Source organism: Pelophylax lessonae (assembly GCF_965119305.1).
Source record: "Pelophylax lessonae genome assembly, chromosome: 1".
In the NCBI taxonomy this organism is placed as follows: Eukaryota; Metazoa; Chordata; class Amphibia; order Anura; family Ranidae; genus Pelophylax; species Pelophylax lessonae.
The window spans coordinates 736,541,956-736,557,812 of record NC_138768.1 but is presented as its reverse complement, the minus strand read 5'-3'; the positions used below and the strand labels follow the sequence as shown (position 1 = coordinate 736,557,812).

The 15,857-nt window shown below is 43.4% G+C and overlaps 1 protein-coding gene across 3 annotated transcripts in view; it reads right to left on the bottom strand.

The window, feature by feature from the left end:
* NMU (neuromedin U) overlaps positions 1-12,619 on the bottom strand; it is a 128,096-nt gene extending 115,477 nt beyond the window's left edge. Inside the window, exon 1 of one of the 3 annotated variants that reach the window (XM_082253961.1) lies at positions 12,369-12,619. In XM_082253961.1, the coding sequence (XP_082110087.1) occupies positions 12,369-12,522 (154 nt within the window). In that variant the 5' untranslated portion in view covers positions 12,523-12,619. The remainder of the gene's footprint in view (positions 1-12,368) is intronic. The other 2 variants (XM_082253962.1, XM_082253963.1) reach the window with 2 other exon arrangements.
* Between the last annotated feature and the right edge of the window lie 3,238 nt (positions 12,620-15,857).

The window sequence follows — 15,857 nt, the reverse complement described above, 5'->3', positions numbered from 1 at the left end:
GTACAGCGTCGCACGACCGCGCAATTGTCCGTTAAATTCACGCAGTGCCGAATCGCAAAATACCCCCTGGTCTTTTAGCAGCTAAGTCCTCCGGGGCTTAAGTGGTTAATATCGATACCAGTATCAATATTGGTGCAGATACCGAGTACTTAAAAAAGTTTTCGTACTCGAGCAAATGCTTCTGATACCAAAAACCGATACATTTGTGGTGCGATTTGCGCTCATACAAAATGAATGGGCTCAAATCGCGCTGCAAAGAATCCCATGTGATTTGAACAGGAATGTGGTAAGATTCCTGTCCAAATCGCTTGCAGTTCCCCCACTGCTCCTGTGTGATCCCAGTATAGAAAGACAGGGAAGCGCCATCTAAGAAGTGCAGCAATGGCAAACAAACAGTTTATTGAAAAATTTTATGTTATCACAACTCACATGTTAAAAGTACAAAATGTGCACAATGTTAATAAAAGTACTGGGAGGCCTGCCTTTCCACGCACATGAATATTAATGGCATCCCAGTCTAAATCTACTGGGTTCAATATTGAGTTGGCCCACCCTTTTCAGCTATAACAGCTTCAACTCTTCTGGGAAGGCTGTCCACAAGGTTTAGGAGTGTGTCTATGGGAATGTTTGACCATTCTTCCAGAAGCGCATTTGTGAGGTTAGACACTGATGTGGATGAGAAGGCCTGGTTCGCAGTCTCTGCTCCAATTCATCCCAAAGGTGTTCTACTGGGTTGAGGTCAGGACTCCGTGCAGGCGTGCAGGCCAGTCAAGTTCCTCCACCCAAAACTCGCTCATCCATGTCTTTATGAACTTTTGAAAGAATGATCAAATATTACCATAGACACACTCCTAAACCTTGTGGACAGCATTCCCAGTAGAGTTAAAGCAGTTATAGCTGCAAAGAATGGGCCAACTCAATATTGAACCCTATGGACTAAGACTTGGATGCCATTAAAGTTCATGTGCGTGTAAAGGCAGGCATCCCAATACTTTTGGTAATATAGTGTATCTTGCATGTCAAATCCAAAACTATGGCCGCTTGCGGTGCTCACAAGGCTGGAAGAGATACATAGATGGGGCCGCCCCCAAGTTGACATCACTTCCGCCCTACACCCACAGGGGTCCCGAAACTTCCTAAATCTCCTCCAGCCCCGTGAGCGCCGCAAGTGACCGTGGTTTTGATATGCAAGATATATTATGTGATAACGTAACATTTTTAATAAACTGTTTGCTTGCCATTGCTCCACTTCTTAGATAGCGCTTCCCTGTCTGTCTATACTGGGATCACACAGCAGCGGTGGGGGAAACCACATGTGATTTGGACAGGAATCGCACCACATTCCTGTTCAAATGGACAAAATGAATGGGCTCAAATCACACCACCCAGGTATCAGTGAGTGATTGACCGAAAGTATAGGTATTCGTACTCCCCGGTAGAAACAACGCCATAGATGCAACCCTAGTTATAACCTCTGGCAGTTGTTTTACCATCTGTGCCCCATTGGGGAGATTTCCCACCAATTCCTGTCCATCAGCCAAAACATAAAGCTAGAGGAAATCCCTCCAAAGTGAAGGAATCCATGGTTGTCACCAGGCTCATCAGAACTAGTGTCCCTGTGGGAAGATTTGTTTTTTTTTTTTCCCATTCTTTTGAAAACCCAACATTTGGGTCTTTCCTTGATTTTCACTTTTGTTAATAATGGTAAACAGGTCAAATTGCGTGAATCCAGCCGGGACACAGATAGCAATAAAAACCTGACAGGTGTTCTAATCCCCCTCCCTTACAGAACGTTTTGCCATTAATTATACTTTAGGTAAAAGAATGACTTTAGTTTTGCAGTTTTCTCATGTTGCTACAATTTTAAAAATAATGGGCATGAAAAAAAGTGTGTGCCAGATTGATCGTAAACTATAAGCAGCCTGACTGTTACTTTGCCTAGCGTGGGTAAAAACTTAAAGGTTAACTCCACTTTTGTGAAAAAAGAAATATGGCAAATACAAAAAAAAAAAAAATTATATAGCATATACAATTGTTGCACAAGCCCAATTGTAATTTAGAGTTCAATTAGTATTAAAACAGTATCCAAAGGACACAGGGGAACAAACAGCTTTTCTCGCAGAGCAAAAACAGGTAGGAATTTGCAACAAAGTTTGTTAAAGTCCCTGCAATGTACATTGATCACCCAGAGGGGATCTTTTTTTTCTCAACAAATGTGGAATCACTCTTTATATAAGTGCCTAATATAAGCAATTAATTGCTCGTATGTTTTCTCATGTGCATCCTGCAAGTAGAGCTCTTGACCTTCATGCTTTTCAGTCTCTGTTTACATTCTGTTTACAGGTCTCAATAGCTCAAGCTGACATGTAAAAACAGAAATGAATCAGTCAGAGTAGTAACTTAACTCCCTCCCTCCCTACAAATGGCTCAGTCCAACGTTTCAAAAAGAAAAAAAGGAGATCAACTCTGCTTTCAGGAGCGCATTCTATATATAATAGTAATTTGTAAAAAAAAAAAAATTGACCTAAAACAATTAAAGTTTCACTTTTAAAGGAATGTATAGTCTTTATTTTACATCTACAGTAAATTTGAAATAAATGAAGTAGGTAATTCATCATCTTTTTAGTAGGCATTCATTAAAAAACAAAAACAAAAAAAACCTGTTTTTTTTAGTTTGCTGCTAATTAAAATTCTGTGGGGCAGCATTATTTGCTCATTACATACAAGTTCCAAAAGCCTTGACGAAAAACCCAGAAGCTGAGCTTCACCGGATTTTGCACTCTCCAGTTTTAGTAAATCAAACCCAGTGTCAAACATAGAGTTTTCAGTATAAAAGGTTGTCATTGTATTTCTGAAAAAAAAAAAAAAACATAGAACTCAACTTCATCTATGCACTGGTTATTAGCACGGTGTGATGTGTCTGATATTATAAGAGGATCTGACAGCAAAGCAGCAACTGCAGCAGCTGGAACTTGGCATAATGATCTGCTTAGGTCCGCTACACCTACAGTACATGTACACATAATGGCTGAGAGGATTATTCAGTATATATTCAATTTACAAGGATTACAACTATTAAAATAATCTTGAAATAATTACTGTATTTATTTTACTATTAAGCTGGCCATACATGGCTCTGTTTTTTTTTCTTTCAGCCAGCAGGTTGAACAAAAAAAACTGATCCGATTCCCCCATCCATACATTCAATGTGGATGCTGCAATCTTTTCTGCTGTCATTGCTAAACAGCAATGCAGCTGCTTGGCTGTAAGCACTGATTGAATTGAAATTTTCCAGCAGGAACATTTATGATAAGTTGATCTTTTGAACAGGAGCGGTCACAGATGGATCAAAATTCAGCCCGTTCGTACTGAACCGGCTGAATTTCGATACACCTACTGAATAGCTAGCTTTAGTTGTGTCATTCACCTCTTTATTAAAGTGGTTCTAAAGCTTTGTTTTTTTTTTGTTTTTTTAAATAAAAATAACTAACACGCCTATACTTACCTGCTCTGTGCAATGGTTTTGCACAGAGCAGCCAAGATCCTCTTCTTCTGGGGACTTCTGGAGTCACCGACACTTCAAGCCCCTCCTCCTTATCAGGTGCTACCGCTCCTATCAATCTATCCAATGAGGAGAGCAACACCGACAGGAGCTGCTGCACTCTACTTACCCAAGGTCTCTCTCTGTCCAGCGAAGTCCACGAGTGTCTCGGCCGTTTGAGACTCTCCCTCCTGATTGGCTGAGACACAGCAGCGGCACCATTGGCTCCCGCTGCTGTCAATTGAAGTCAGCTATCCAATTAGGAAAGAGGGGGAGGGGTCAGGCTGTGGCTCCATGTTTGAATGGACACAGGGAGCTGTGACTCGGCTCGGGTGCCCCCATAACAAGCTGCTTGCGGTGGGAGCACTCAACGGGAGGGAGGGGCCAGGAGCACAGAAGAGGGACCCAAGAAGAGGAATATCCGGGCTGCTCTGTGCAAATCCACTGCAACAGAGCAGGTAAGAATAACATGCCTGAAAATGGTAATGCTTAAGTGTGGCATGATCATTTAAGTCTCCGGAGTAGAAGGGGGAGGGGTTTGGGGTGAGGGACAGGAGGGCATGGAGAGATGCTGAGACAGATTCTTGTCTATTTAAAGTGGGAGTAAACTTGTGTCTTCCATTTTTTACCTACAGGTAAGCCTATATGAAAGCTTCCCTGTAGGTAAAATGAATATTTCCTAAATGTGAACTGTTTAGGAGATATTCTATAGAGCAGCATACAGTGCCGTTCCTTCAGAGGTCTTTGCTGTAAACAGTGACAGACAATTCAGTAGAAGGCGTATGCCACTGGTGCATGCTGGGTGAGGATATAAATATTTTGGACAGGCCATGTGCTCACTCTCTTACCTTACGCTACTAGATGGAGCTCTGTTGATAGGCTCAATAGCCTGTTGTAGGACCTAATGTGTGCTGAAGTGGTCCTGAAGCTGTCCTGCCTTGTCTGGAGGAAGCTGTACCAAGGAGGAGACCCAGGGGGGCCCCTTGCTGGAGACAGCCAGGAAGAAGGCTGGTCTCTCAGAAGGGCCTGGTGACTCACTTGAAGGATGCACTGAAATTTGGAAGCATGCCTACAGTGTTGCCGGGTCAGCTTAAAGGTTCTGATACTGTGAAGCTGGACATTGATCTAGATCTGAAGAGTCTTTAAGTGATCTTATACAGTATCTGGGATCCCCTAATCCTCACCTCCTTGAGAATTCTGCAAAGAAATTAAAAGACATGTTACTGGCGCCCAATATCATCTCTTGGTCCCCCATTTTAGCCATGGACTCAGCCCTAGAGTGAAATGCTAGCCCACCTCTGGAGATGCTATTCTCTCGTTGGGGGGCCAGAGGGGTGCTACAAATATAGCAACCTCCTAGGCTCAGGGAAGCTTCTAGGTAAATTTAATTTGGCTCTACTGCAATTAGTAGAGCAGGGGTTGATTGGTTGGGGCTGCTCAGGTTTTCACAGGCTGCTGCTGTGCTTCTTCCCCCTGTATTCTTGAGATTTCTAGAACATAGTGGGAGGGAGAGGAGAGACTGCAATCTGAATATTTATGGGACTTCAGCCAATCCCTGTGAACATTTGCCCAGAAGGTGGGGGGAAGAGCCCATAAATAGTCTGAACCTGAGTGGCAAAAGGGGTATTTCAGCATGCTGGTATAAGGCAGCATTCCAGGGTCCAGCCTGGAGGAGACCCCTGTTGAGGGGCCTTCCCTTCCTGGTCAGAAGTCAGTTTGAAGATACTAGGGTCCCAGCTCAGCTTAGGAATCTAGGGGTCAGGTGAACAAGAGGAGATCTCCACCTCCCTCAAAGGGAAAAGGCCTTGTGGATATAGGCAGGAGACAACCGAGTCTTGAGTACAAGACCTTAGTGCTGCAAGAATGACTGTGTAGTGCTTTAGTCTCCAGGAAGAGGACAGATCACAGGCAGCATAGAGATTCTGGGGGACTTTTGCTGGAAGAAGCACAGCCAGAATTGTGTCAGGTCAGGTGCTGTGCAGGTACAGCTGAAGGTGTACAAGTCTTTTTGTCAAGAGTTTGACAAGCAGAGCAAGAATGTTAGTAGTCCTATAGTTCCGGGGTATCCCATGCTCCCTATTCCCATCCAGGTTCATTATACCTCAATTAAAAAAAAAAAAAAAAAAGAAACCCCTAGACTGATTCTTGAGCCAGAGAAAGACTGCAACAAATGCTGTGTACCTGGCTGTATGTGTGCTGAGGGGAGGAAATAAGCCAAAACTACCAGCAGTTTTGTTGCGTTTGTGCCACACACAGATATCATTTATATCAGATTTGCCAGTTGCGGAAAGCAGATATAACTAATTCCATTTGTGGGGTGGTGCCTACAGACTTTGCTGGTGTTGTTTTGTACATGTGAATGTCATGTAATTCCTATCAGGTACTACAGTAATCATTGAAAAGCCTTTTTAGTACAGAAACAATGATTTTCCTAGATGCTTAACATGCCATTTAAAATATCTGCCCTAAATAATGTGACACAGAATATGCACAAGTTGTAAAATTCCCTAGCAATATAAAATTCTTCCCACACAACTAGGTACATACACACAATGCCCCTAATAATCTCATTTACTCAGTTGTCAGTTCCTACTTTCTGTAATGTATAGCATTTTAATGAGCAGTATTTGGAGAAAACCAAATTATGACAACAGACAGGAAAGAGGAATTCTCCATGTGTCTATTGCGAGGTCAGCGGGTTGGGCAAAGTCAGGAAAGCCACTGACAAATTTACAGGATGCAAAGCAGCCAAGAGGAATCTACACAACAAGGCAGAATGACAATGAAATTAGTACGTATCTGGAGGCACTGCAAACCTTACAGTAGGCTTTTTACCTAACTATAGAGAACAACAAAATTAGCAGAAGTTAAAATATACTATGGACATGGAGACTAGATCAAAAGACAAACAGAAGGAAGAAATAAAGTTGTCAATAAAAAATGTATATTTTCATAGACAACCTTCTGAAATGTTTTACAGAAACATCCTTCAAAAAAAGGACTACATTTTCTACAATGATAGCTCTGTTCACACATTTGCTCTGTAGGAACACTCATGCCAGTATGCATCAGTGGTGTATTTTGGTTTTGTGCTGCCCTAGGCAAGACTAAAATTGGACGCCCCCCTCCCATGTAAATTTGCCCCACTCCTTTTTTGACGGATGTGACTTCTCTAAAATTGAAGGACTACAAGTCCCAGCATCAACCCCTGAGATCTCACAGGGGGGGGGGGGGGCTGAGAGGGGGTGGGAGAGAAAGAGGGTGGTGGGTGAGGGAGAGAGAGAGGGGGTGGATGGGGGAGGAAGAGAGGGGGTGTGGATGAGGGAGGGAGAGAGAGAGAGAGAGAGAGGGGGGATGAAAGAGAGAGGGGGTGAGAGAGTGGATGAAAGAGAGGGGGGGTGAGAGAGAGGGGGATCAAATAGAAAGAGAGATAGAGGGGGGGTGAGAGAAAGGGAGGGGTGAGAGAGAGAGAATGAGAGAGAGAGAGAGAGGGGGGGTGAGAGAGAGAGGGGGATGAGAGAGAGAGAAAGGGGTGAGAGAGAGAGAGAGGGGGTGAGAGTGAGAGAGGGGGGATGAGAGAGAGAGATGGGGGATGAGAGAGAAAGTGAGGGGATAGAGAGGAGGGGTGAGAGAGAGGGTGTGAGAGGGGGTGAGAGAGAGAGAGAGAGAGAGAGAGAGGGGGGTGAGAGAGGCGGCTCTAGCAACCAGTGGCCAAAAGAGTCTCAGGTGGAGGGGGGGTGGCTTTTTTGCTGCCCCCCTGCAAAGTGATGCCCTAGGCCTGGGCCTTGTTGGCCTAGGCCAAAATACAGCACTGGTATGCATGTTACTGCAATGCCTGAAAATGCACTTGTGGTCTGATGTCATCAATTCTTAATGATACCCCAATGAATCTTGCCAATGCACATGCGTTTTAGTGCACCACAAGCATGGCACAATACCATTGTGGTTTGCCGCCTTTCAAAAAAAGTACATGCACGTGTAAGAGCCCTGGAGGTCATCATGGCCAAGACTTGTCTTTGGGGCCTTACTCGGAGGATGGGACTGCTACATTAATTTATGTGATTATACCATTATATTGTTATATTATCTCAACCAGGCTGCTGAGCCGTAATCTGGCTCCACTGAATTGTGCATTTCAGGAGGGGAAGTGTATAACTAGAGCCTCCCTACCAGCTCTCTATCACATGCACAGGATTCATGGACCAGCCATAACATTAGGACCTGAGCCACTCATCATTATGGACACTTGCGAGGCCTCTCCAAATTGTGGTTTCAGATTGGATCCTATGCAGGGTCCTGAGCTGCAGTTAAGGACTGGGAACAGTGGCACGGCTGCTCAAGAGGGGTGTGTCTTGACCCTATGGACTACATCTTCATCAGAGCTCTTCATCAACTAGCTACCACCTCCTGTCCCAAGCCAACTATGTTCCCTCCATCCCAATTCTATATTGCACAGTAATCTGTGCCAGGGCCTAATCAAAGTCCCATAGTCCAGGTCAGTCCATATTATGGAAACAAGTCCCATTTATGAAGGTGCCCACGAAGGGGAAGAAAAAAGTTCCAAAGACACTCGCATCCTTCTTATGAAAGTCTCCTGGTATCCTCTACCCCAAATGGACTCCACCCCTGCAGAACAAGCAGAGGCGACCACACCCACAAGGAAGAGAGCATTAAACCAAGAGCCACTACTAACCTAACCACTTCTTACAAACTGTTTTTTCCCCTCCACTTATTTAATTGCAACATTTTTCTGTGGAAATATAGCAACATATATAAAACAAAAAGCTATCAGCGCAACCAAAAATGTGACTATCTAAAAGTGCATAAAATATAATGTGCAATAAAACAATAGTGCACTTTATAAGTGAATAAATAATGAATAATCAATGAGGAGACCGGCAGCATACACTCACTGTGCCCACACCTCACAATATAAACTCAATAATCCAATACCGAAGTAGTCAACGCTGATTGGGCGCCGACGCAACGCGTATAGGGGCGGAGCCTGCGTGCTGGATGCCGTCTGTCTTCCTGTATATGCTGACTGCTATGTGCTGTGGAGCGCCTTCCTTGTGAGTACGGTCCCTGATATTGAATAAAGCCGTTTTGCTTGATGATAACAGAGAGCACTAGATCTTTTATTCTGTTCCCTTTGCATATGGTAATCGCTCTGGAGGTGAAAAGGCTTTCTATAGTCTATGTGGTCTGGAGATCCCCGTGTGTACAACCACGCTGTCACTGACCCATGATAAGGTCTTGAGTGGAGGTGAGAGACCAATTCACTTGGTGGTGGGATCGCACAGTTCACTGAAAGTTATACACAGGATCACTTTTTTGAACACGTGGGAGTTGATTTACCTATTGATCTATTTATTATATATGGACACTTATGGACACTGATTTATAAGTTTGTTCAATCACTGATTGGGTATTTTTTGACTGGCGCATCACTATTATTGGATTATTAAATATAGCAACATAGTCATAGTTACTTGCTTCCCACCCTGCATTCTACTAGAATTTTCTGCCATCTTAAATTCTTGTCACTGGTGACAAGCTTCTACTGGACTGCCCCAAAAAATGACACCTGTGCCCGATCTGCTGAGGCTTGTGATTGTTTAGCCATCTCTAAGCAACATCATCTGTGCAGGAAAGAACTAAATTTGGATTTTTTCAGAGATTCTGAGCTGCGAGGTGCTGGCTAAGTCACTTGGGGAAAAGCAGAAGCAGCATTAAAGAGGTTATAAACCCATTAAAAAAAACAAAACAAAAAAAAAAAAACACAACAAACCCTGTAAGACAAAGGCATAATGAGCTAGTATGCATTGCATACAAGCTCATTATGAAAAACTTCCCTTAGAAAGAAGCCCCCACAGCGGCACCCACACACCGCTGACACGGCCGACAACTTCCCCAGTGTTCCTTCCTGGTTCGAGGACTCTGGTGCTGTAATTGGCCAGTGCCGCGATGACGTCACTCCTGCGCGCATTCTGTTCACGGCACAGGGCTCCGAAGGAACGGCACGGGCTCCCTTAGAGTGCATGCGCCAGTAATGTCACACAATGTAAATATCTCCTAAACGGTGCACGGTGTATCTATAAACAAAACTTTTTTTTTAAATTTTGGATGAAGTAGGGAATGGTTAAAACCTTTGTCGGTTTATTTTACATTTTTTTCTCTCTACCTTTGGAGAAATGTCCCTTTGCTTCCTGCCCCAGAGAAATCTTCCAAAATGAGGGAAGTCCCCCATCCTAGACAGCTGTCCCCAGAACAGGTGTCCCCATTCAAACATTTCTCATCACCTCCTGTCCTGCTAACAGCTATTCTGGATTTCCCATCACTTTCTGTCTCAGCAACCGTGGTCATTACCTGTATAAATAGAGTGGCCAATGGCAACACAGACATCAAAAAAAACTTGACTTATGGTCTAACCCAGTCTTTCTGAATTTTTTTTTACTATAGAGTAATAACTTTCCAGTTTCAAGCAACCTCTGCCAATAATTTACAACATCTACAGCTCACTGATTATGGAGATGAGAATTAGTGCGAAGAATTCCTCTTTCTATAGCCAAAAATTTCATTTGTTATCTGTTAAAAAAAGATAATTGGTTTCTGTGGTTACTTATCTAAGGGGCAGAAACTGTATTGCTTAGAGATACACACAGAGACCCAAAAACACTGCTCCTCCACAGAGACCTCCGACTACTAAAGGACCAATCATCTAACCCTTCCACATTCAATCCAAACCTGAAAAAAAACAGGTATTGCTTAGAGATATACAGAGACCCAAAAACACTGCTCCTCCACAGAGACCTACAAAAACTAAAGGACTAATCATCTAACCCTTCCACATTCAATCCAAACCTGAAAAAAACAGGTATTGCTTAGAGATATACACAGAGACCCAAAAACACTGCTCCTTCACAGAGACCTCCGACTACTAAAGGACTAATCATCTAACCCTTCCAAATTCTATCCAAAACTGAAAAAGAAAAAAGGTATTACTTAGAGATACATACAGAGAACCGATTGCACTGGACATCTTTACTGAATGTAAACAGCTCATTAAAACCAAGCAGCAGCATGCTGGAGGGAAACCTCTGAAGACAGCCCCAGAATTTAGTTTTGAGGGATGCAAAATGTCACAAAATGTCTAGAAACCACCAGGTTCCAGTAGAGGTGCCAATGTTGGTTTGCCCCATAAAACTACAAGCTTGCAGGTGTATTTAATAAGGCATATAGCGATAAGGTGCAATCCAGAGCAAGCAATCACAATGTATCTTTCACTAGTTGCTCTGAGTTACTGCATATCTCATACTGTCACTGCCCTTTGCAAAGCAAGTCTGCTGCCACTTCCCAGTGAGAATCTCCTATCAGAGCTACACTTTGAAAACAATCAGTTGCATTTGAAAGGTTGCTGTAGACCAGCCAACTTCATGGAACTCTAATGCCTCGTGCACACGCAATGATTGTTGGCCGTGAATTTTCGGCCAACGTCCGATCAGCCGATTGTCGGCTTGTTAGCATGATGCTTCCGAAAACCGACTGCGACTTTCCGGCCGAACAAAATCTGGTGTGCATGCTATGAAAATTTTGTTGGCCGTCAACAGAACGGCCGATTGTTCCTCAGTCAGTACAGATTTCGGCACAGAAAAATCAGATAACAAAGACTGGGCATGCTCAGAAAAGAAAAAACACACGGAAAGTTAACCAGCACATGACATCACTTCTGAAGTTGGTTGTTGTTGGCCGAAAAAATTTGTGTGCAGTCTAGAGCACATTTCAACCAACACAACAACACTGGACAAAAGACGGCCGATCGGTCGGCCGATAATCGTTGCGTGTGTACGAGGCATTAGGTTCCACCAGTGGTTACTAGGGCTTCCTTGAGCAGTAGCTGATTGATCTCCCATCTGATAGGTGTCCAAGTAGTTTTGAGTTCAAAACCACTTGACAAAACCAGGGGCATTACACCAATGATCTATTTATTAAATTCTTTATTTTAGATTTCATATGTACAGTACAGAAAAGAGAAAATAAAACATATACAGTATTTTTGACCATATATCGTGTAAAGTAAGACAGCAAAAAAATAAAAAATACCCAATAAACTTTTTAACTGTCCGAAAATGGGACATTCTGACCACTACTGTAAGAGTTGCACTCCTTATTGACAACTTGTTGACCTCCTCCTACAGACAAGGCAACTAACATAGAATGCATTTTTGTTATTGCCTCCAAATGAAATTCGTTTTAGTAAGAGTTCCCCCAAGACCTGAAAATTATTTTAGGGGTTCCTCTGGAGTAATGCCAGCTGTAGACAAAAGCCTGTGTTTATGTTTTAACACACCAATAAAAATTCCTACTTTGTCTTATCTTATATTATAAGCCCCACTAGATCTAAAAAAAGAAAAGAGAAAATCCCTATAAACGTTTATAGCTCTCCTATTGTTGAAAAACGAATACCATTGACAAAGAAATGACTTATGAATCTGTATCTGGAAATCCATAATTCTGCAACTTCAAAGAATCAAAGTATTCAAAGTATATATTTAGGTTAAGTCTGAGCAGGCATGCAGAAATCTGTAGTTCCACAGGACACCTGATGCAGCATCCATCCCCAGAAATACAAAAAGAAATATATCCAAATATTTACCAGAAAAAAATAATTATAATAAATAATTGTGTCTTCCGCCTGCATTTATTCTAGTTAAGATAAAAAAGTTTCTAAAAGAGTGCAGGGAGTGCTGGATGTCTGCGCAGTGAAAGTGATTAGTTAGGGGAGAGTTTTGGGGTCTTGTATATACAGGATAAGCGGTGTCCTTACCTTGGCAGATGCTGGTCCATGAAGTCAGCATGATGAGAAGCAAGAAGAGCCCATAAGGTGGCTGCCACCTGAAGTTGCAGTGCTGGTACTTGCCCTGCGTTCTCTCTTCATTGCTGGTCTGCATTGTGATCTGCTTGTTGCAGGGGCTCAGCATCACTGGAGGTCTCCTTGGATAGCGCTTAGCTCTAGATACACCCCTCCTGGCTGTACCTGCTGACAACTCCCGGCTCTGTGTGCACGGCGCATTTATATAGCGGACCCCGGCGGCTGATGCAGGCAGAGGATCGCGGTAAGCACTACGATGATTGGCGTCATCAGCCGCTGTATCTCCGCCTGTCAGTGTGCACAGTGCATCACACAGCAGCGATCACCTGTAGCCCACTGCCCGGAAAATGCTAAAAATACACCTAATCCTACACCAGATAGCAATTGCTCATTATTGGTTAAGTAACTTTGAAAAGTAGATTTGGAAGCTATGTATTGTTCTTTGCAAACATCATAACTATTCGAGTGATTTAGGAAAGTGTTTGTAACTCCTCCTGATTTGAACTTCTCTTATCTGCTCATTTCTGGTCTGTTACGGTTACACTAAACTCTGGTTTTAAAAAATCCGCTAAAGAATGTATTGAAGCCAAAAGCAAACATTTAATATATTGGCGTTTAGCTATTTTCAGATGTGATGGCTGCATTAGTCTTCTTTTTTAGTCTTTTTTTAACTTCTATTTTTATCTGGTGATCCAGCCAGTAAGGCAAGCTGTAGATTATGCAGTTTGTGGTTGAAGGAAGCAAAATTGCTCAATTCCCCCATCAACACAGTCATTGTTGATGGAGGAATCTCTCCCACTGTGGTATTCAGGGCCGGACTGGGAAAAAAAACCAGCCCTGGAAATAATTTCATACCAGCCCCATAGCATTATTATACTGGCCCAACAGCATAACACCATTATTTTCTTGTTCATATAAGGGAAAACCATGCTTTTTAAAGCACATTGAAGAGTGTATTATATATAGATAAGACCAATATGTTCTGGCAATATATGCTACAGGATAGCAACACAGGACAGGTGGTCAGATGCTGTAATGGAACAGGAGACGTCTTAGGCTGTGCGGACATGGTACAGGAGATGTCAGAGGCTGTGCGGACATGGTACAGGAGATGTCAGAGGCTGTGCTGATATGGTACAGGAGATGTCAGGAGCTGTGCGGACATGGTACAAGAGATGTCAGGGGCTGTGCGGACATGGTACAAGAGATGACAGGGGCTGTGCGGACATGTTACAGGAGATGACAGGGGCTGTGCGGACATGGTACAGGATATGTCAGGGGCTGTGCGGACATGGTACAGGAGATGTCAGGGGTTGTGCGGACATGGTACAGGAGATGTCATAGGATGTGCGGACATGGTACAGGAGATGTCAGGGGCTGTGCGGACATGGTACAGGACATGTCAGGGGCTGTGCGGACATGGTACAGGAGATGTCAGAGGCTGTGCGGACATGGTACAGGAGATGTCAGCGGCTGTGCGGACATGGTACAGGAGATGTCATAGGATGTGCGGACATGATACAGGATAGCAACACAGGACAGGTGGTCAGAGGCTGTGCATTGGAAGGGACAGGAGAGCAAAACATTACAGGTGTTTAGAGGGTGTGCATTGGAAGGGACAGGAGAGCAAAACATGACAGGTGGTCAGAGGCTGTGCAATGGATGGTAGAGGACAGGTGACCACTGACCAGAGGCTGCAGAGGCCGGAGGGGTCCAGTCCTATTGCCCGGCCGGCCGGCGCGCACCAGCAGGGAGCGGAGTGGAGATACATTTAAAAATGGCGCTGCCTGGCACCATTATGTCATGGGACCTGCACATGCGCTGTATGGCCGAAAATGCTGAAGCATATACGGGAATACCGGCAGTCTTCGAAACGGGGCATACGCAGTTTCTGTGTCAGCCGGGCCGGAAGACATCTTCTTTACGGGCGCCACTGCCCTTAAAGCGGCCCCAAGACAGGCGGACTCGCCGGCCTACCGGGAAATTTCCCGGTATCCCAGTAGGCCAGTCCGGCCCTGGTGGTATTATATCCTGTCAGTGACAGAATACAGTGATCACTGCTGGTGGCTATAGCCGCCAGGTGTGATTGCACAAATAAAAAATTAGAAAGGGTACTGAAGCAGCTGAATTTGGATCTGTCTATGGCCAGCCTTAAGCCTGGTGCACATGGGCAGAATGTCGGGCAGCATTGGCCTGTTCATTCTGCCTGATGCCAATTGGCCTGGCATTGGCGTTAGGGATGATCGAACTTTTGAAAAGTTCGGTTCGGCCAGAACATCCGAACTTCCCGAAAGTTTGGCCCGGATTTCAGAACCCCATTGAAATCAATGGGACCCGAACTTCGGTAATCAAAAAACACAATTTTTAAGCCCTAAAACCCAATAAATGCCTCAAAAAAGTCCCTAGGGTTCTGGGTTATGCCCCATTAACTATTAATCACACAAAAAAAGTTCTTAAAAATTGTCATTTTTGATAAAAAAGCCAATTATTGAAAAAAAAAAAAAAAGAGAGATTTTTTGATTTTGACTTTGGATTTAGTATCTGGGGGGTCTAAAAAGTGTACATGTGAAGTTTCAGCTCTGTAGCATGTCCAGAACCATGAAAAAAAAAAGATAATTTTTCAGTAGAACAGGGATGTGGGACCCTCCTTTTACACCTTTATGATCTTTTTTTTTCTGGTTCTGGACATGCTACAGAGCTGAAACTTCACAGGTACACCTTTTAGACCCCCCCAGACACAAAATCACACAAAAAAGTTCTTAAAAATTGTAATTTTTGATAAAACAGCCAATTATTGAAAAATTTAAAAAAAAAAGAGAGATTTTTTGATTTTTACTTTGGATTTCGTATCTGGGGGGTCTAAAGAGTGTACATGTGAAGTTTCAGCTGTGTCCAGAACCATAAAAAAAAGATTGTTTGTATTAGAACACTTTCAGCTCAGGGGGTTGGCTTCTCTTCTCGGTTTTCACACCTTGCCGGTTTCAAAGCAGGCATTTTTGTTGGGTTCTTTGCAGTCAGGAAAAACATCTGAACTTGTGTATAGTGGTACTGTGCACAAGTTCTGATGTTTTGCCTGCCTCCAAAAACCCCCAAAAAATGCCAGCAAAAACACACCTGGGCATTTTTTTTTGACGCTAGCTTTTTTTTGGCATTTTTTGGGGTTCTTTTGAGGCAGGCAAAACATCTGAACTTGTGTATAGTGGTATATATACACACATAATTATATGTATATAGACACCTAGCCATATATAGGTGTGATAGTAGCAGAAATATATTACTGTAAATTATTTCATTAGCGCAAGCATATATTTCTGCTACTATCACACCTATATATGTCTAGGTGTGTATATAAATATATGTATGTGTGTATATACACCACTATACACAAGTTCAGATGTTTTGCCTGCCTCCAAAACCCCCCAAAAAATGCCAGCAAAAACACAC